This window comes from Leptopilina heterotoma, unplaced genomic scaffold (assembly GCF_015476425.1).
Source record: "Leptopilina heterotoma isolate Lh14 unplaced genomic scaffold, ASM1547642v1 Lhet_332, whole genome shotgun sequence".
Classification (NCBI taxonomy): Eukaryota; Metazoa; Arthropoda; class Insecta; order Hymenoptera; family Figitidae; genus Leptopilina; species Leptopilina heterotoma.
The window spans coordinates 253,102-274,154 of NW_025111023.1; the positions used below are offsets into that span (position 1 = coordinate 253,102).

The 21,053-nt window shown below is 25.7% G+C and overlaps 2 protein-coding genes across 6 annotated transcripts in view; one reads left to right on the forward strand and one right to left on the reverse strand.

Annotated features, from left to right (window-relative positions):
- The window catches only part of LOC122505031 (large neutral amino acids transporter small subunit 2), a 38,910-nt gene extending 36,329 nt beyond the window's left edge, over nt 1–2,581 (reverse strand). For 3 of the 5 annotated variants that reach the window (XR_006301880.1, XM_043616444.1, XM_043616441.1), the window contains exons 1-6: nt 2,399–2,518; nt 1,578–1,748; nt 705–927; nt 453–568; nt 253–378; nt 11–155 (exon numbers count right to left, since the gene is read on the reverse strand). Coding sequence is in view for 4 of the 5 variants with exons in the window: in XM_043616444.1 (XP_043472379.1) it covers nt 11–155; nt 253–378; nt 453–568; nt 705–927; nt 1,578–1,743 (776 nt within the window). In the remaining variant the exon portion in view is untranslated. Of the gene's footprint in view, nt 1–10; nt 156–252; nt 379–452; nt 569–704; nt 928–1,577; nt 1,749–2,166; nt 2,187–2,398 lie in introns of those variants that run through there. The other 2 variants (XM_043616443.1, XM_043616442.1) reach the window with 2 other exon arrangements.
- A 223-nt stretch (nt 2,582–2,804) lies between these two features.
- The window catches only part of LOC122505034 (RING-box protein 1A), a 48,482-nt gene continuing 30,233 nt past the window's right edge, over nt 2,805–21,053 (forward strand). Inside the window, exons 1-3 of the mRNA XM_043616447.1 lie at nt 2,805–3,127; nt 3,309–3,336; nt 13,234–13,355. Coding sequence (XP_043472382.1) covers nt 3,035–3,127; nt 3,309–3,336; nt 13,234–13,355 — 243 coding nt within the window. The 5' untranslated portion in view covers nt 2,805–3,034. The remainder of the gene's footprint in view (nt 3,128–3,308; nt 3,337–13,233; nt 13,356–21,053) is intronic.

Here is a 21,053-nt window from a genome sequence, read left to right on the forward strand (position 1 = left end):
TTATACTTACACGTAAGGATTCTGTAATTCTTCAGTCATAAAGTTTAAGTAATTCCAGCCAGAGTAGGAGAATATTCCTAAATAAAATCCAACTGCTACTTTCCCCGGATCAGAATTTGTATTTTTAAATGGTTCTTGAAAGCTTGAGTAATTTCCTATCGAAAAAAGATTGATTTTTAAAAATATATGGTGTATATTTACATATAATAAAATTAAAAATAGTAAGTAGAAAAAGACTTCATGCATACGTACCCATAAAAAGCCAAATGAAACCGGAAATAATGATAAGAGCAAGGGCAGCTATTTTTGCAAACATGAAAAAATTTTGCATTTTAGATGTCTCTTTAACCCCATAGCAATTAATGAAAGTTAAAAAACCTAAAACAAAATGGTTAAAAGTAAAAATTTCAACTAAAAAAAAAATTTTCCAAAAATGTAGAAACATTTCTTACATATTACAACAGCTGCGATTAATTTTTCTGCATCCGCAGGAACGATGCAATTGTGAAAAAATGGTTCCAAAACGTATTTAGCAACAGTCAAGGCCATAATGGCATTTGTTGTTGGACTGAAACAATGAAATTGCGTAATTATTTTAGTCAGTAAAACAGCTAATTCTTTTGAAAAATAATTTGTAAGTTGCTGTACATGCAATTTATTTTGTCTTTGATGAACTTTTTTTTAGAAATTACAGTTTTACCTACACAAATATTATATTGGCTGCCCATAAATATAAAAATGCAGGTAAATCACCAAAGGCTTCGTAAATATAGGCATAATCGCCGCCACTTCTTGGGATTGTGGTTCCTAATTCTGTGTAACACAAGGCACCAATCATCGATAATAAACCACAAAGTATCCAAATCATTAGGGAAAGACCAACACTTCCCACTTCTTCTATTACTTCCTTTGGTGATATAAATATTCCTGTAAAATTTGAAATTCATACCAAGAATTCTAAACAATATTTTAAAAACTATTATAACTGAAACCCAATGATAATTTAAATTCAGACTTTAATTTTTTTCGGAAAGCTTGGTGATTGATAAAGATGTTCCCTTATAACAAATTTTTGATTCCAAAAAGGTTGCCATAGTTTTTTGTTTTTAAATTCCCTGACTTTTTCCCGGTTTTCCAGGTAAAAAAATTATGTTTTCTCTGACTTGCGTTAATTTAAATTGCAGACGAAATATCGCACATTTGTAGAAAACAATCGCAAAGAGACCGATTTTCTAATAAATTTTATTATAAAAATGTTATTATTTATAATATATTATACACTGATTCGAAAGAGAATTTCATAAACTTTCTATTGCTTTTTAATTTTTTAAAAATTTTTCTCAATTACGTAGAGAAATTTCTGTTTGAAATGTTAAACTCTTAATATCTCAAAACACCTCCCAGTCGATTTTTATGAAAATTATATAAAAATAAAGCTGAACTTTTCTAGTTTCCATTCCCGTATAAACCTGTCTCTTTGCTATTGTTTTTTGTCGGTGAAAAGGTTTGCATTTTACATTATTATTAATTAATTTTATTTATTACAGATAACAAAATTTTTGAAAATAAATTCTTACCTGATCCAAGAATAATACCCAAAATAATAGCAACTCCTTCAAGTAATCCAAGTTGTTTTTTCATTTGTACTTTATTTATGGCATCATCTTTATCAGATTGAATTATATTGCCACTTAAATTTATTGGTTGTAACTCTCGCAAATTGTCTCCTTCTTTTATGGACATTTTGCCTGAAATTAAAAATTAGTTAAAATTGAAACTCACAACTAACAATAAATAGACAATATCAAACACTAAATAATAATATATATTATATATTAAAAAAATATGAACTTAAGCCCAAAGAATTTATAAACTCGAAAATCGTATAAAATAATTTATTTCTAGTTTTAACAGAATTATAATTTATTCAATTTCGCATACTTTGAACTCAACAATTATTTTTCATACATTGACAAAAAGCCTTTACAAATTGATGAAAAAGAAATAAATATTTATAAAAACAAAAACTATTCAACTTATTTTATATATATATAAAGTAACCGCATGTTATCGTTTATCACTATTAACAATAAACATCAAGTAATTCATAGTTTATAAAATTATCATGCAACTACTTTTTTCCAACTGAAGGTCAACAAACTTAACTTTTTCTATATTTGGAAAATACAGAATTAAAAATAAATACAAAGATTTTGTTAGGTTTTTTAATTTGGTTGTTAGTTCATCACAATTATTTTAAATGTATTATTAATAAGTATTACATTAAACTTCGTGTAAGTAAATACTGAAAACTGATTTATTCAAAATAGAGTATAATTAATGATTTTGTAATGTAAAACTAAATAAATAAATTATTTTTAAGCAAAAAGTAACATGCCTAAGTAAACACGTGTTGTTTAAGCGGCTGATTTATACATACTCGATGTCTGCGGATGCTCGATTTACTCCACAGCATTCACGATAGTCCTCAGGAGGTATGGTGGGTATGGTAGATTGTATAGTGTTATTGTAGTTCAAGAAATGTCCAACAGAGAGACATTTTTCTTTAGTGATTTTTCTGGGGAAAAATGAATTCAAACAATTTTCAAATATTATTGAAATTATAAAATAATCTGAAAATAATATCAATACTTACTTCTTGCTTTTAATTCGAAAAAACTATTTATAAAATTTATGTAAGTTTTGAAATGAATTTGACAATTTTCCAAGATTCTGTGTATTGTAGGAAATGAGGTTTTAAATTTTACTAAATTGTGCCCCTACATGTTCACGTGATCAACTGCAGATCTGATTCTGTGTAGAAGCAACCTAACCTCAAAAACTATAAACATTGCTGTATATTCATTGCTCATAACGTATAATTTAATTCAGTTCTATTTTTCATAATTTTCTTCATATTCACAAAATTCAAAATATTTGAGGTTTTGTATTCTATTCCAGTGGTAATACTGTCGTCGATAAATTTAAATTGGACTTTAAAGACAAGATTAAATAATAAATCAATATTACAAAAATGGCATCAGCTATGGATATTGACGATGAAGAAGTAGATTTACCTTCATCTAGCAGTGGAAAAGGAGAAAAGAAACGCTTTGAAGTTAAAAAGGTATAAAATATATTTTTGTTTAATAAAGATAGCTACCATAAAAAAATTTTCAGTCTAAACATATATAACCTCAATTACGCTATGTCATGCATTTTTACTTTTGAAAATGTTATGGAAAGTATTTGCCTTATTCTCAAAAAAATAATATATATAGTTTTAGTGAAATTTTATTTTCTTTTAGTGGAATGCAGTCGCACTCTGGGCTTGGGGTGAGTGTAATTGAAATTATTTTAAATTTATTTCTCATAATTTTACGCTCTACAAAATTCTATCCCATTAAGGTTTTCTAAATCGTAAATATATATATATATATATATATATATATATATATTATTATCATTCAATAACAGAATCTTTCTATTTGAAATTTTGTTTACAAACAATTTTGGCAGATAAGTTTTGAAAATAATAATGCAATCATTTTAAAATTTAAATACTGTCAGTTAATTTTTCTAAAGAATTTTTGAATAATTATTTTTAAAATAAAGTTAAAAGTATTGTTTTTATTAATACTTTTTTTTCTTTAGAATTAGTTTTTTGAAAAATAATTTTAGATTATTGAAGTGAGCATAAATTTTATTTTATTTCTTTTAACTTTTTCAAGACTTTTATGATTTTCTTATTAATGACATTTTAATGAAATTGAAACTTAAAAATTTAACAAAAATTGACATTTCATTTATCAGAGTTTCTCCAATTTGTAAACTTTAAATTTTTAGTTTATTTAATGTAATATTACATTATTATTCAGAGTTACACAGGTCAGGGAAATGTCAGGAAATTTTTTCACAATTAATGGAAAAATATCAAATTTCTAGAATTACTATAAAACTCTGGTTTTTGGTTCTTGCTGTCCAAAAACATTTTTAACAAACTTAGAAATCTTGAATTCTCTTTGAAAAAAAAAGGTGAAAAAGTATTATTAATAAACAATATTAATTTTTTATTATTATTGCTTGCATTTATTATAATAGGGAAATGTCAGGAAATCAAAATTTTTGTCAGTAACGTCAAGGAAGTGACAGAAAAAAATTTTTTTGTCAGGGAAATTAAGAAAATTGAGACATTTTTCGATTTATTTTAAAAAATTGCGGATTTTCGACTTTTCTTCCAAATATTGCAACAAAATACCACATCTTTTAGTATAAAATGCAAATTATTTTCATTTTTATAGTGCGAAAAATAACTATAACAAATCTTTCAAAAATTATTCTTGAATCATTTAGATTTTTTAAACTTCGGAGAAATCATGGTCATATTTATATATAAAATTCAAAAACTTTCATATGTTCCTGCAAAAATAATTTTGTCAGGGAATATAATTTTAATGTCAGTAAATTGTCAGGGAAATTGATAATCTGAAACTTGTGACCACCCTGACAATATATTGTATCTTTTGGCCTATTGAAAAGCTATAATTTAAATAATTTTAACGATTTAGGAAGAAATTATAAGAAAACTTCGTGAGACACAAAGAAGTGTGTGCAGAATAAAAACAAATTACTTTTTCTTCCTTCAAATGTGTATCAAGAACTTTGTCTATACTTACAACAAAAATAACAAAAAGCCTATATATTTATTATTTTTATAATATTAATTATAATATAAATTTTAACAAAAATTTCTTAATAAGTTTAGTTCATGTCACACTTAAAGCTGAACCAATTTATTCGTTTTGGAATTTTTTTAAAAATTTATACAAGATTGGTTAAAATGTTAAATAAACAAACAAACATCCAACAGATACCTATTTATACCTGATGGGCGCTTTATTAATACAATAGCCAAATAGTAAAACCGTCTTATTTTGCCAGTGCACTGGCAGAATTATTTAATCATCTTATTCTGACAGTTTTTCTCTTATTTCTAGTCACTGCACTGAAAAAAAAAAAGTATTGAACCAAGAAAATTTTTCTTGGTTGAAGAAAATCGTGGGATTGAATACGGCCAAGACTATTAAAGTATTGATTCAAGAAAACGATTTTCTTGACATAGGATATTTGGGAGAAGAACATATATTCTTGATCCAAGAAAATATGGAATTCGACCAAGAAGTTAATCTTCTTATACGAAATATAAAATGTATTAAATGAATAAAATATTTTCTTGTTCTAAGAATATATATAGATGATTGAATTATTTTATTCGATTCATTCAATGTTTTGTAACGTTCGTTCAAGTAATTCAAGATTAAATGAAGAAAACATTTATTTTGTGAGAAGAACAGATATTCTTGATCCAAGAAAATATGGAATTCTACCAAGAAATTAAGTAGCATGTAAGAAATGCAGAATATATTAATTCAAAATCATTTATGTATCAAATCAAGAAAGTATGTTCTCTGTCCGAGAAAATATTTTCTTGATTTGAGAAAATTTATAGTTTTCAATCAAAAAAATACTTTCTCAATACAAGTAAATTATTTACTTAAATTACCCCCCCCCCCCTTACCTCCATCCCATCTTTTCTAATACTTAGGTCAAACATTTTTATTATTTAATTAATTAACATTTATATTTTTTATTTAAATAATTAAATAATTATTATTTTACATATATATTTACATTTAATTAATACTTAACACAAATACAACAAATATACCTTGAAAGAAAATTTTCCACGGTCGGAGGAATTGAACTCGGGTTGCACGCACCAGAAGCCGTCACGCTACCACTATGCCATCCTAGCCTCAATGGACAGTTTTCAAAAACTGATATTTAAGTTGCATATACATTTGAAGAAAAATATTTTCTTGGATCAAGAACACCGGCATTGTGTTAAGTAAAAAAAAGTTTCAAAGCAAATAAATAAAATGATTCGATTCAAGAAACATGAATTCTCCAGACAATACTTTATTATTTCGCTTAAGAACATATATTCTAGATTCAATACTTTTTGGTACTTCGGAAAAGTAAAATATTTGGTTGAAATAATTACATATTTAGTTCCGCCAAATACTACATTCTTAATTCAAGAATTCTGTTCAATGCTAATAATTACTTGACACAAGAAAATGAATTTCTTTCTTCAAATAAATATGGGATTAATTGAATATAATTTTTAATCGACTTGAAACAAATATTTACTTATATTAAGATCTTACACTTAATTGAATTGAATAAATAAAATATTTCATTCCAGAAAATATAACATTCTCGCAACAAATTAATGATTTTGAAACATGAGAATATAGAAATGCTTCAAGTAAAAGAAATGCTTAGATTAATTAATATTTCTTTGAAACAAAATAATTTTTAATTGAGTTGAAACAATTATTAACTTGTATTAATCTTCCCATTTTCTTGGCTCAAGACTATGGGTGTTGGATGAAATAAATAGTTGCTTTAAAGGAAATAAAAAAATTATTTGACTCAAGATACCAAATGACTCAAGGTAAATTACTTGACGTGAGAACATGATATTCTTGATTCAATACTTTTTCGAGACTTGGCGCATGTAAAACAGTTCGTTTGAAACAGTAAGATATTTACTTATGTCAAACCCATATTTTCTTATTTCAATAACTTTGATCAATGCTCAAAATTACTTGACACAAGAAAATAAATTTCTTCCAATAAGAAAATATGGGTTTGTTTCAAATAAATCAGGTCAAGAAAATGCATTTACTTGATTCAATGAACTTTTTTTTTCAGTGTGGCCAAATAATTAAACCACCTTATTCTGACAGTTAACTGGCCGTATAGATATGGTTTAAATTTTATTATAACTTTACCTCAATTTTTTTTAAAGCTTAGTATTTTTTATAACAAAATTTTACTTTGTTGCAATATTTCCCCAAATTGTAAAATACTTTTACAAAATTTAATATATACATATATCCTATATAATTGCGACAATATCATTTATTACTACTCATAGGCATGGTTGGCTGTGACTGATTTAATTGTTATATTGAAGATAGAATAATTTTTTTTTCTCTCACCATGTTTATGTTTAATATGCAATTTTAAAGTTGTAAAATTAAATATAGTTTTACATATAATCAAATACTTATGTATCTTATTCCTCAGTGGGCTCATTAGCCTTAGGAACTTATTATTGAATAAATAAAAAATAAAAATAAATATCCGCTCACCGTGTACATTTTTTACGGGACGCAGTAAGGTGGTCTGCATTTGAATTGTTAGAATCTTGTCAGCAAGATTTTTTGCAAAGTTAACGGTTATGGATGTTATTTTATTGAGTTTATTTGAAGCAAAAAGAGAGAGAGTAGACATAAAAAATTATTTTGAGGGTCTTTATTATGAATAATTTAAGAAAATATCGAAATTTTCATTTCTAAAAAAACGAAATTAAAAATTGTATTGTGAATTTCTCTGGTTCTTCTGGGAAGTTATTCAGATGAGAGTTGTTTTAAGTCTAGTACACCCTTAAGATAACAATCAAAAGGTTTTGAATTTTTCCACCCCCTCCATTTTGAAACAGAAACAACTTTTGCAACGGACCGACAAAGTGGCCCCTTTTCATTTTTTATCTAACAACGAAATAAAATACTTAAAGTATAAATAAATAAATGAAAAATGTATGAATCGACGTAGGAGACTCTGTAGATTAAGAAAAACGAATAAAAAAAAAATTCGATAGTTTTTTTAAAAATTAGTAAATTGCGATTATCTCGGAATCTAGAACCGACTAAGTGGTCCCTTTTCATGCGGTCGTCCACATATGGAAAGAAATTTTTCTAATAATTAAAATTTATTGTCAATAATGAATTTACTAAATAAAAAATGTTGAACACTATAATTCAGCTTAGTAGGTATTCCATTAAACGAAAATTAGATTAACTGCAAATTACGTTAAACATATATTTGATTAAATTAAAATATATGTCTAAGTATAAATTTGACGGTATAATCATTCTGTTATGAATTATTTTCTTGAAATGTAAATTCCATTAAACATATATATGGGCAATTCCACGTGAGATTTTAGTCGACCTCTTAAAATCGGCCAAAAATATTTTTTTTTCTATTCTGTATTGAAAAAAAACTAAACAGATACGTATTTTTTTATTTTTGTTTAATTGTCCAAATTTTCGAGTTATGAATTTTCGAAATTTTGGACTTTTAATTGTAGACCTATATTCAGTAGCTTATATAAGTCCGAAAATATTGAGTTTAGGAAAAAGTTGTCAAAGAATGAAAGTTTTAGTTTTCTTTCGACTTTTAAGAAATAAAAACGAAAATTTTTTTTTTATAAACAAATTAATTTTTTTTAACTTTGGGCCGGATTTATTTTTATTTTTTTTAAATTTATTTATACCTTATAATATAGAGAAGATTTTCCAAAAAGTGCCGAAATGGGCCTGATGTGTTAAATGAGTTTTAAAACATTTTCAAAAATCACTTGCAAGCATCACAGTGGGATTTTTTTACAATTAACTTTTTAAAACTGTCTACAGCGTATAATTTTTAATCTATTTGAGTGTTCTTTGTTTTAATTTAAAGGGTCTACGCTGTAGACAGTTTTAAAAAGTTAATTGTAGAAAAATCCCACTGTGATGCTTGCAAGTGATTTTTGAAAATGTTTTAAAACTCATTTAACACATCAGGCCCATTTCGGGACTATTTGGAAAATCTTCTCTATATTATAAGGTATAAATAAATTTAAAAAAAATAAAAAAAAACCGGCCCAAAGTTAAAAAAAATTAATTTGTTTATAAAAAAAAATTTTTTTTGATTACATTTCTTAAAAGTCGAAAGAAAACTAAAACTTTCATTCTTTGACAACTTTTTCCTAAACTCAATATTTTCGGACTTATATAAGCTACTGAATATAGGTCTACAATTAAAAGTCCAAAATTTCGAAAATTCATAACTCGAAAATTTTGACAATTAAACAAAAATAAAAAAATAAGTATCTATTTTTTTCAATATAGAATAGAAAAAAAATATTTTTGGCCGATTTTAAGAGGTCGACTAAAATCTCACGTAGAATTGCCCATATATATAGGGTCATTTGGGGTAAATGTAAACGGAATATCTATTTTTCACCAAAAACATTGGTTTTTTTGTTAAAAGGTAAAACGGACGGATTTCTTTTTCATGAACTTGTTACTATAGAGTTCCCTAGAAAAATTTGATGAGGTACAAAAAAATATTGATGCACCTGAATCGCCTAAAACTGACTGTTTACATTTACCCCGAGATTTTGAAATTTTCCTAAAATTCGGGGTAAATGTAAACACCACTGTAGTTAAGCGAGGTTTAAGAAACAAGTTATTTTAAGTATACTACTGTTTAATACTGTTAAACAATACAATACTGTTTAATTAATAAGGAAGAATTACATATTTTTGTTTAATTTTTAAATTTATTTTTATGCAAATGCGAGGCAAAATACTGAAACAGTAAAACTTTGATTTTCAATCTTTTTTGCATTAAAAAATAACTTACACTATGGCATTGCCAATTGTCAAAATAAAATATTGGCAATACTCAGAACATCTTGTAGGTGAGCTGAGGTAAAAATATTGACGTCGTACTTATTTTTAAATTTGTAAATTTAGCTACCTCTACATCTACTGTTTACATTTACCCCTTGTTTACATTTACCCCAAATGACCCTAATAGTTTTAAAAATTTCAATTAAATAAAGATGTTGCTTTACAAAATTTAAAACAATAAGCAGAAAATCTTATACGAGACTATTCTTTTTAACAATAATTCATTTACCTCAAATTTATTTTAAACAAAATTACTCACTTCCTAAAGTTTCAACTATTCCAATTTTGTTCAACTTCATGTTATATATTTTTACTATTCTTTTACTTCTATTCAATAATAATTTACTCAAATTGAAATTAAAATTATGGCAGTTATATTAAATAACGTTTATAGAAATTAAAATTCGATGCTGACAAGATTCTAACAATTCAAATGCAGACCACCTTACTGCGTCCCTTTTTTACTCGACTTGAGACCACCAAGAACTGGCCTTTCAATAACAGTGAAATCTTTAAACTTTTTTTTAACATTTTGGAATAATCAATCTTGCATTTAAAACATTTTAAGTCAATTTTTTAAAGTTACTTCAAGTTTTTAAGAAAAATTAATTAAAGAATTAAAAATTAATTGATATTTTAGAAAATTGAATTGAAAATAATACAATTTGTTAAAGAACTTATTAAAAATTTTAAAAAATTGATTTTTGAAAAATTTCAAAGTTGGTAATTGAGGCTCCGGATCTTAAAAGACCACTTTTAGCATTGATTTTAAATGGTAAAAGTGCCCTTTTAAGATCCGGAGCCTCAATTATTGGTAAATAATTGAAATTTACAAAGAGTCAGAATCGAATGTATTTATGTTTCTCAGTATAAAAAGCAGCATCAAAGTGTCCAAATTGCATCTAAATTAGGTTTTTAAAATAGTTAACGAAATGACTTCAAAGATAGCTTACCTATTTTACGCAAAATTTAATCAGCTTTCTAACCGTATGTAAGATTTTTTGTATCTCCTTTTATTTACGAGATATGATTGAAAAAGCAGGGCTCGAACTAGGTCCGTAAATCCCGTAAAAGTCCGTAACTTTGCTTGAAGTCCGTAAAAGTCCGTTTTTTTGAAAAAAGGTCCGTAAAGTCCGTAATTCGATTGAAAAAGGTCCGTAAAGTACGTAAATTATACGATATAATTTGGATAATTTTAGAGAAATTACAAATGATTGAAGGAATTCAATTATTTTCAAAAGTAATAAAATTCTTCGCAAAAATTCAATTATGTTCAAAAATTTTTAAAAATTCTCGTCAAAATTTCAATTATCTTTAGAAATAATTAAATTCTTCTCCGAAATATCAATTATTTTCAAAAATTTTAATAAAATTCTTAGAAAAATTTCAATTATTTTCAAAAATTTTAATAAAATTCTTAGAAAAATTTCAATTATTTTCAAAATTTTTCCTCAATTCAATGATTTTTAATAGGTATCTATACTATAGATATACTTTTAACTATAGATATACTATATACTTTTACTATAGATATACTTTTTAATACTATTCTAATAAAATTTTCCAAAAGAATTCAATTATTTAAAAAAAATCTACTAAAATTCTAAACAAACCTTTAATTATTTTCAAAAAATAATAAAAATTTTACAGGAATTTCATTATTTACAAATTTTTTTTATAAATTTCTTCGCAATATTCAATTATTTTCATAAATAATAACATTTTTACAGGTATTTAATTTTTTTGGCAAATAATAAAATTCTTATTAGGAATTCAATTATTTTAATAAATAATAAAGCTAATTGCAGAATTTCAATTATTTTTAATACAATTTTAATCGAATTCCTCGATAAATGTAATTATTCTTAAAAATTTTATTAAAATTTATCAAAGAAATTTAATTATTTTAATAACCTTTGCTACAATTTATTTATTACAATTTAAATATTATTTTTAATAAATTTTTAATTAAATTTCTTTAAAGAATAATATTATTGCATTCAGAATTTTTAATGCAATTCTTTGCGTAAATTATTAATTATCTTTATAAATAATAAAATTCTTCTCTAAAATTGAATTATTTTCAAAACATTTAATAAATTTCTTGGCAAAATTTTCATTATTTTCAAAAATTTTCCCTAATTTAATTATTTTTAATATCTACTATTTTAATAAAATTTTGCAAAAGAATTCAAATTATTTGAAAATTGATTGATACAATTCTTTAAAAGAATTCAATTTTAAGAAACATATGTAATTATTCAATAAATTGTTTTTTTTTTTGTATTTAAATAATGAAATTCTCGTAGAATTTTCTGATAAAAATTGATTTAAAAATAATTAAATTTTGAAAAGGTTTCAGATTCAAATCTTTGAAAATTTGAATTTTTCATATTTTTAACTAACAATTCTGTGGAATTAATTTTTTTGAGAAATTTTAATTGCGGATTTTTTTTTATATTATTTGAAGTTTTTATTTTTTAATACATATTTAATTGAAGAATTTAAAAATAATTGAAATTTCGTAAAATTGAATATTGTAAAGAAATGGATTTGAAAATTGTCAAAGAACTTTTTCGAAAATTATTAAAAATAATCGATTTTAAGAAGAATTTTAGTTAAAAATTCTTGAAAATAATAATTGAATTGATAATGATTTTATCATTCTATCTTTAATTATTATAAAACATGAAGTAATCGATCGCTCCGAGTCGAAGACTCGGAGTTATCGATATCTTCATGTTTTTTAGTTATGAAAAAATCTAATTTATAGTTTTAAGTAAAATGTTCTCTTATATATTTTTGTCAGTACACTGGAGCTTCACTTATTTTCAGTCTCACTTATTTTCAGTCTCACTTATTTTCACCATTTCCAGTCTCACTTATTTTCAGTTAAAAGGTTCTCCGTGCGTTCTCATTGGTTGTTGTTAAATAATCCACCAATCAAATCAACTCGAATGTTACGTTTCAGAGTGAAAATAAGTGCGACTTTGCCTTTCAGTTTGTTTCGACTTAGTGAAAATAAGTGAAGCTCCAGTGTAATTGGTCCGTAAATGGTCCGTAATTTTTCATTTTTGGTCCGTAAAGTCCGTATTTTTAAATACTTTCACTGGTTCGAGCTCTGAAAAAGTGATAACATGTTTTTTCATAGAGTCGCTTGTAACCGTCCTGATACTCGTAGACGGTAGTGTATGGTATTTATTTTCTGTTAAATATTTAAACGACATTTTTTAATAGTTATGAAAATTTTTTAAGGTTAAATTTTAATTTGTTACTTTTTTCAAACATTAAATAATTTTAAAAATGATAAAGATAATTATTAATCAATAAATACAAAAATTAAGATTAAATTTTAAAATATTTAATGCGATAATTTGTAGCTGCATCAAAAATTAGACTTGAATTTCTAAAATTTACATTTACGTGCGATTATAAATACCTAAGCATAGTAAATGGGATCACAATTTGCTTTGCATAAATTTGAACATAATTTGTTTACAAACTATCATGGAAGTGGATTTATATAAGTTACACGTCAATATTGTCTTCTCCTTAGATAGTGAGGGACAATTTCAAAATTATTTTCAAGTTTGAACAAATATTATAATTTTTTATATTAATATGAGTTTTATTCTTGTAGATATCGTTGTCGATAACTGCGCAATTTGTCGAAATCACATAATGGATCTTTGCATTGAATGCCAAGCAAATCAAGCTTCTGCTACCAGCGAAGAGTGTACAGTTGCTTGGGGAGTTTGCAATGTAAGTTAATATAAAGAATTATTTTATTTTCAATTTAAATTCAATTTATATATTAATAAGTTAGAATTAATTACAGCAGAAACGCCATTATCCAGACCCCCATTATCCGGATTTTCGATTATCCGGACAAATTTTAAATATTTTTTTGTTTTTAATTTTAAAGTTTATAAGCATTTAATACCATAAATGTTGAATTTTCACACTAAACGTTACGTTTTAATTTATTTTAATGATTATAAGAAAATGTTTATATAAATTATTTGAAATATTTCTAACTAAACATTTATTAATGTTGACTTTATGAGTTTTATTTTGTTCCTGCCTTATTTAAATACATATAGGCAATTCTATACGTAAGATTTACCTATGACCGTTAAAATTCGGTTAAACCTATTTTTTTCTTAATCTTTATAGAAAAATATGAAATACGTATTTGTTTATTTTTGTTAAATCGCCCAAATTTTCGAGTTATGAATTTTCGAAATTTTGGATTTGTACACTACCGGCGGAAATTGTGCGACCCCTAACACCTCGAGCTATTAAAAAACACACCCGCACAGAAAGAGTGATAACTCGGTTAAAAATGAAGCTTGATGCTTTTTTTAAATTGCATTGGAAATCTCATTAAATTTCCAATGAAATGCCACTATTTTAAGTTGTATTGCATAAATAGGAAGCAAGGTATTATGTTATGAAGACAAAATAATAATTCTTTTTTTTCGGAATTTCTTACCCTGACTTTGATTCCTGGCAAAATTTAGAAAAGTTGATGAAAAAATTGTTACTTTCACAGACTATTCCTTGTAACCTAAGCTTTAAATAGAGACCAAGAACAGCAAAAAATATTTACGGGTTCCCGAGATATTACAAAAAGAGTCGGACCGTGCCAAGCAATATTTTCAATCATCGATTTCTCTAATTCGCCGTTGAGTCAATTGCGTGGCTGTGAAAAAAGTGCCGAAAATTAATTTTACCAAGTACATTCTTACTGGGATCCATTATTTAATTTAACTTATTATTTAATGATATTTAAAAAGTTAACCTGTTACAGATAAATAACCAATTATTCGGTTATAACCGGTTTTAACCGAATAACCGATTATTATGTGGGTCAAACCATTTTATTTCGCCTAATGTATTTTTGACATTTATAAAAAATTTCAATACTTCGGGAAAATATTCTTACATGTTTTGGGATTACGAAATGCACAATGATTTGTAAAAAATAATTTTATTTCATATAAAAAAAGATATTATAAATTGAGAGTACATGAAAAAAGGTTACATTGACAGGCATTACAAAATATTTAAAAAAGGAGTAATCTCTTTAAGAAATATGAAAAGAGCTATTAATATCACAGCCACACAAAAAAAAAAAGTTCTGATCTGGGGGTCTCACTATGTAGACTTTATGTTTTTTGGGTCGCTGAATCCGAATCCGAGGTCCATTTAACCCCATCAGATCAGGATTTTGACATAACCTCAAAAAACCAATATGGCGGACACATTTTTGAAAAGTTCATCGGATTCGCTTGAAATTCGTTACTCGGGGGTTTTTGGGGTCGCTGATTACGAATTTGAAGTCTGATTTCAAAAATTCAAAATGGCGGATCCAATATGGCGGACAAGTTTTTGAAAAATTCATCGGATTCGCTTGAAATTCGTTACTCTGGGGTTTTTGGGGTCGCTGATTACGAAATTGATGTCGGTTTTTCAAAATTCAAATTTTTTTTTTTTCAAAATTTTTTCAAATTCAAAATTTTGAAAAACCGACATCAATTTCGTAATCAGCGACCCCAAAAACCCCAGAGTAACGAATTTCAAGCGAATCCGATGAATTTTTCAAAAACTTGTCCGCCATATTGGATCCGCCATTTTGAATTTTTGAAATCAGACTTCAAATTCGTAATCAGCGACCCCAAAAACCCCCGAGTAACGAATTTCAAGCGAATCCGATGAACTTTTCAAAAATGTGTCCGCCATATTGGTTTTTTGAGGTTATGTCAAAATCCTGATCTGATGGGGTTAAATGGACCTCGGATTCGGATTCAGCGACCCAAAAAACATAAAGTCTACATAGTGAGACCCCCAGATCAGAACTTTTTTTTTTTGTGTGGCTGTGTATTTATTTTTAAAGACTGAATTTGTGATTTGAACTTGATAAAAGTATCAAATAATTTATAATAAACTGTAAAATATGTTATTTAAGTTTCTGTATGAAATGTCAAAAATCGATCATATTTAACAATTTTTTTGACAAAGTAATTTAATTTTAGTAAATCAGAATTATTTAAATAATAAGTATTTTAAATACACTTTAATATTATTGAAATACTTTTTTGATTATCAACTGAGAAATATATAAAAATTTACCTTAAATATTAACCATTCTTCATTTTATCGGGATTTTGAATGTTTGTAACTTCGTTGGAGAAAAACCGATTCATGCCAAATTTTTGGAGCATGTTGATTGAAGCAATATCTTCCTGCTGGTAAAATTTCGCGATGGGTTTTGCACTAGTTTTAAGAAAAAGTGTTTATTTTGAAGGTTATTGACAAGTATTATAGCTGACTTGAAGTTGGCTTGTTTTAAACTGACTTTAGAAAAATCGTTTTATTTTGAATTTGACTTTTATTGCAAGTAGGAAACCAACTTCAAGTTAGTTATAATACTTGTCTGTAACCTTCAAAATAAACAATTTTTTAAAATCAATTTCTTTTGAAAACTAGTGCAAAACCCATCGCGAAATTTTAGCAGCAGGAAAATATTGCTTCAATCTACATGCTCCAAAAATTTGGCATGAATCGGTTTTTCTCCAACGAAGTTACAAACATTCAAAATCACGATAAAATGAAGAATGGTTCATTTTTAAGGTAAATTTTTTTATATTTCTCAGTTGATAATCAAAAAAGTATTTCAATAATATTAAATTGTATTTAAAATACTTATTATTTAAATAATTCTGATTTACTAAAATTAAATTACTTTGTCAAAAAAAATTGTTAAATATGATCGATTTTTGACATTTCATACAGAAACTTAAATAACATATTTTACAGTTTATTATAAATTATTTGATACTTTTATCAAGTTCAAATCACAAATTCAGTCTTTAAAAATAATTATTAATCGCTCTTTTCATATTTCTTAAAGAGATTACTCCTTTTTTAAATATTTTGTAATGCCTGTCAATGTAACCTTTTTTCATGTACTCTCAATTTATAATATCTTTTTTTATATGAAATAAAATTATTTTTTACAAATCATTGTGCATTTCGTAATCCCAAAACATGTAAGAATATTTTCCCGAAGTATTGAAATTTTTTATAAATGTCAAAAATACATTAGGCGAAATAAAATGGTTTGACCCTATGTAATAACCAATTAACCGGTTATTATAAAATAACCGGTTAACCGTTTTTTCGGTTATTTTGAAATAACTAGGTAAAAGGTTTTCCGATTCTTTTGAAATTATATATACCGTCGGGAATTATCGGTACAGCTGCACGCGCACGGCCCAAAAACATGCCAATCTTTAAATCACGATTTTTTTGTAAATAAAAATGTCAGAAAATGAACAAATATACCATTCGAAAGATTATTAAATTCTACGAATAATGATACATAACTGAAAACTTTAATAATTTATACAAAGATTGAAGCAATCAACAAATTTGACAAAAAAATTAAAAAAATTTTCAACTTCTGCATATTTTTTAAAAATTGTAGAAAAAATTTTAAACTTACATAGGTGCAATCATTTAAGTCTCATCTTTAATTTAAGACCAAAAGAGTTCAAAAATCTTAATGAGCAATTCCATGTCAAATGATCGACGATTTTTCGACATTGTTAGCAATTTTTTTGAAACTTTTTTCCTTGTAGCTATGAGGATAAGATATGATATAGTGAAGACGATTTTGAAAATTTCTAAAAAAATTTGAAAATATTTAAATTTGAAAATATATGTACTAATTTTTTAAAATTAAGATAACTCCGGTTGTTTTTAATATTTTATCAAAATATTTATTTAAACTTCTCAGTATAGCTAGTACTTTTTAAATAAATTTTTTAGAATAAAAAATTTTTATTAATTATTAAAAAATTTTCAAAAAAATTTTTTTTTATTTTTTGAGAAAAACACCCCCCCTCCGATTTTTTTAAAATTTTTTTCATAGTGATAGCCAAAAGTAATAAGAAATTTTTTGTAATGGTTTCATACATTTCATAGTTGGATCGCGATAACTTTTCGAGAAATCAACGAAAAAGTCTATGGCGCCCCGTTGAGACTGACGCGCTCACGAACGTATGTCCAAGAAGCTGTTGTCAACGCCATTTCATTTTTTCTCAAGAAAATTTTGATTAAACTAAAAAACAAAAATTGTGCTACACCTAGCAAACAACAACAAATATTGTGCTGAAAAAAAAATTTTAATATTTTTCAAAACTTAAAAAAAAATTTCTTTTATACCTACTTCAATTTTTTGAACATTTTTCACAAATCAAAATTTAAAAAAAATAAAATTTGTGCTGAATTGTGCTCAGCGAGCACAATAAAAAAAGTCTATAACAATTTTTCAAAAAGTTAATAATTATTCAAGAAAATCACACTTTTTTTACTCTAAAATTTTTTGAACATTTTTCAAAAATCAAAATAAAAAAGTCTAAAAAAACAATTTTACATCAGTTTTACAACAGCTCTATCTCATACATTGCAATGAATAGAATTGTTTTAATTAAATTACTATTATAGCTATGAGTGATTTTAATATTATGTTGCTGCATACTTCTAAAAAAATAGTGGCCCACAATTTCCCGAATGCTTCATTTTACAAAAAGCTTTGTATTATTTTTTCATTTGAATTTCATGCAATTTTTTTTTGCAGTTGAAGTAAAAAAAAAAGAAAAAATATATTAACCCATTAATGCCCATGGGCACAGGAACGCAGATATAAAAAAAAAAATTGGGATTCTGGCAAGGGGTCTAATAATAATTTTTGACGTTAAAAATTTTGTTTAAAAAAATTTGTTTAAACAATTTGTTATAAACAAATTAAGGAAAATTGATTTTTATAAAAAACTGATAGCGCCATTCAATTCTAAGCGAAAAACTACTACGAGAACATATGTTACATAATTTTTTAAAAAAGACCTATTGTTATAAAAATGTTATAAACAATTAGCCTGCATAAATACTCGTTCCAGTCCATGGGCACAGAAACGCAGATATCAAAAAAGTAACAATTGGGATCCTGGCATGGGGTCTAGTAATAATTTTTGACGTTAAAAATTGTTTAAAAAAAAATTTTTTTAAACAATTTGTTATAAACAAATAAAGAAAAACTGATTTTTATAAAATTATGTAATTTATGTTCTCGTGGTAGTTTTTCGCGTAGAATTGAATGGCGCTATCAGTTTTTTTATAAAAAGCAATTTTTCTTAATTTGTTTATAACAAATTGTTTAAACAAATTTTTTTAAACAATATTTTTAACGTCAAAAATTATTATTAGACCCAATGCCAGGATCCCAATTGTTATTTTTTTGATATCTGCGTTCCTGTGCCCATGGGCATTAATGGGTTAAACATTTTTTTTAACTAGGCAATTCTTGAAAATCTTTGGAAAAACAATAAAAACATGAAGCCCAAAATAAATATTTGAATGCAATTTTCAGTTACGACTTGTAGGTAATTGTAAAGCGCTGTAAAGTCATGAAATGCTTATGAAAAATTTACTTTTGACGAACAAAAGAAAATAAAAAAATTGGATGATCAAACTTTAAAATATTGTTAAATAATGGAGGTAACCCACAATTCCCCAATTTCCCCTAAGATTATTTTTAAATAATTATTTAACTTTTTGAAACAATGTTTTTTAGACTTTTTTATTGTGCTCGCCATAAAAATTTTATTTTTTCGAAATTTTGATTTTTGAAAAATATTTTAAAAATTTTAGAGTAAAAAAATATGATTTTCTTGAATAATTATTAATTTTTAAAAAATTGCTATAGACTTTTTTTATTGTGCTCGCTGAGCACAATATATAATTTGAACCTCAAAGAACACCACTTTGGCATAAGTGGGAAAAATTTCTATATTTATCAGTGGTTCTAATGGAAGAAAAAAATCGAAAATCAATTACTTCGCTTTTGAAAAAAGTCACATTTTAGACGAAATTTAAATTTATTTAATGTTTTCGCTTTATTAAAGTTATTTTTTATTACATATTTGAAATATTCAAGAAAAAACAAGTCATTTTCATATATTACATTATTTTTTATCTTTTGGTATAACGGAGTTAAAAGTGTTTCAAAAATCCTTTGCTTCCGAAGATGTTAAATTTAAAAAAATCATAACTATTATAATTTTGATCAAATAAAAAAATAAAAAAACACGTATTTACTTATTTTTCATATAGAATTCGAAAAAAATTGTTTTAATACAAAAAAATTTTTGAGTGAAACTTTTACTGAAAATGCCCCATATTATTCTAAAATAACCGGTTATTTTGAAATTACCTGAAAACGGTTAACCGTTTGCTAAAAATTTTTATAACCGGTTAACCGGTTATGACAATAACCGGTTTTATAACCAGTTAACCGCACTCTAAAACCGGAGTTTTAGAGCCCAGGCGGAAAGTCGGACGAATACCGGATCGTCCAACCGTCTAGCGCCCGCGCCGGTTGAATTGGAGAGTCAATGCCAGTGCAGGCAGTCTGTACCGATTCGGATGAGAATGTCTGCTGGCGCGGTACAAAGTCGGATCCGACGTTCGTTACAGTCTTTCTACTGTCGGCAGTACAGGCGAGGTACAAGATTTGATCCGACCGCCGGATCAAAATTTATACCAACTAGCAACCGGCGTTGTACTGGCATTCGTCCGTCTAACGACCCGAGCGGTACAGGCATTCTACCGACTGAGAACTATATAATTTATCTTATTATTAATATATTAATTAATTTATTAATAAGAATATGCTTAGAATATAGTAATTGTTACTAGTTTTCAAATTAGTTTTATTTTTATATATAGGATAAATTTTTTTATAAATTCGCTTTTAAAAATCTTACAACAAATATCTTTTAAAATCTGACAAGTTTTGCTATTTTTATTTTTTATAATAAAAATTAATAATAATAATAAATTTAATCCATCATGCTTTAAACATTTTTTGTATTATTAACTTTTAAAGAGCCGAAAGTACATCCCCACTGTCATTCTATTGCAAAATGCGTCCGGCTCGGTGCAGGTTTCAACCCGCCAAGCACCCGGCGTTGTACTGGCATTCGTCCGTCTGGCAACCAGCGCGGGCCAAATTATATTCTTTATTAAAAATTAAAATAAAAGAAATGTTTAATTAACTATGCAAGGTGAGTGTTAATTAATATTCAATATTTCTTTCAAATTAATTACATTCATCTTTTTCTCTTTTTTAAAAACATTTATAAAGTATAAATGAAACGCAGTAAGTTACAAATGTTTATTTTAGTTAATTTTGTATTGATTTCGAATAGTTATAAAGTGAAGTGTTCAACTAATTATTCCTAAATAATAAAATAAAGATAAATATTAAAAACATTGAAGATTTAATAAAAATATAATAAAACTTTAAATTTATTTGCATAATATAAATAAAATGCTAAAATATTGAAAAATATTTGAGTAAAAATTATTATTCACTTTATATATAAGTTTTTG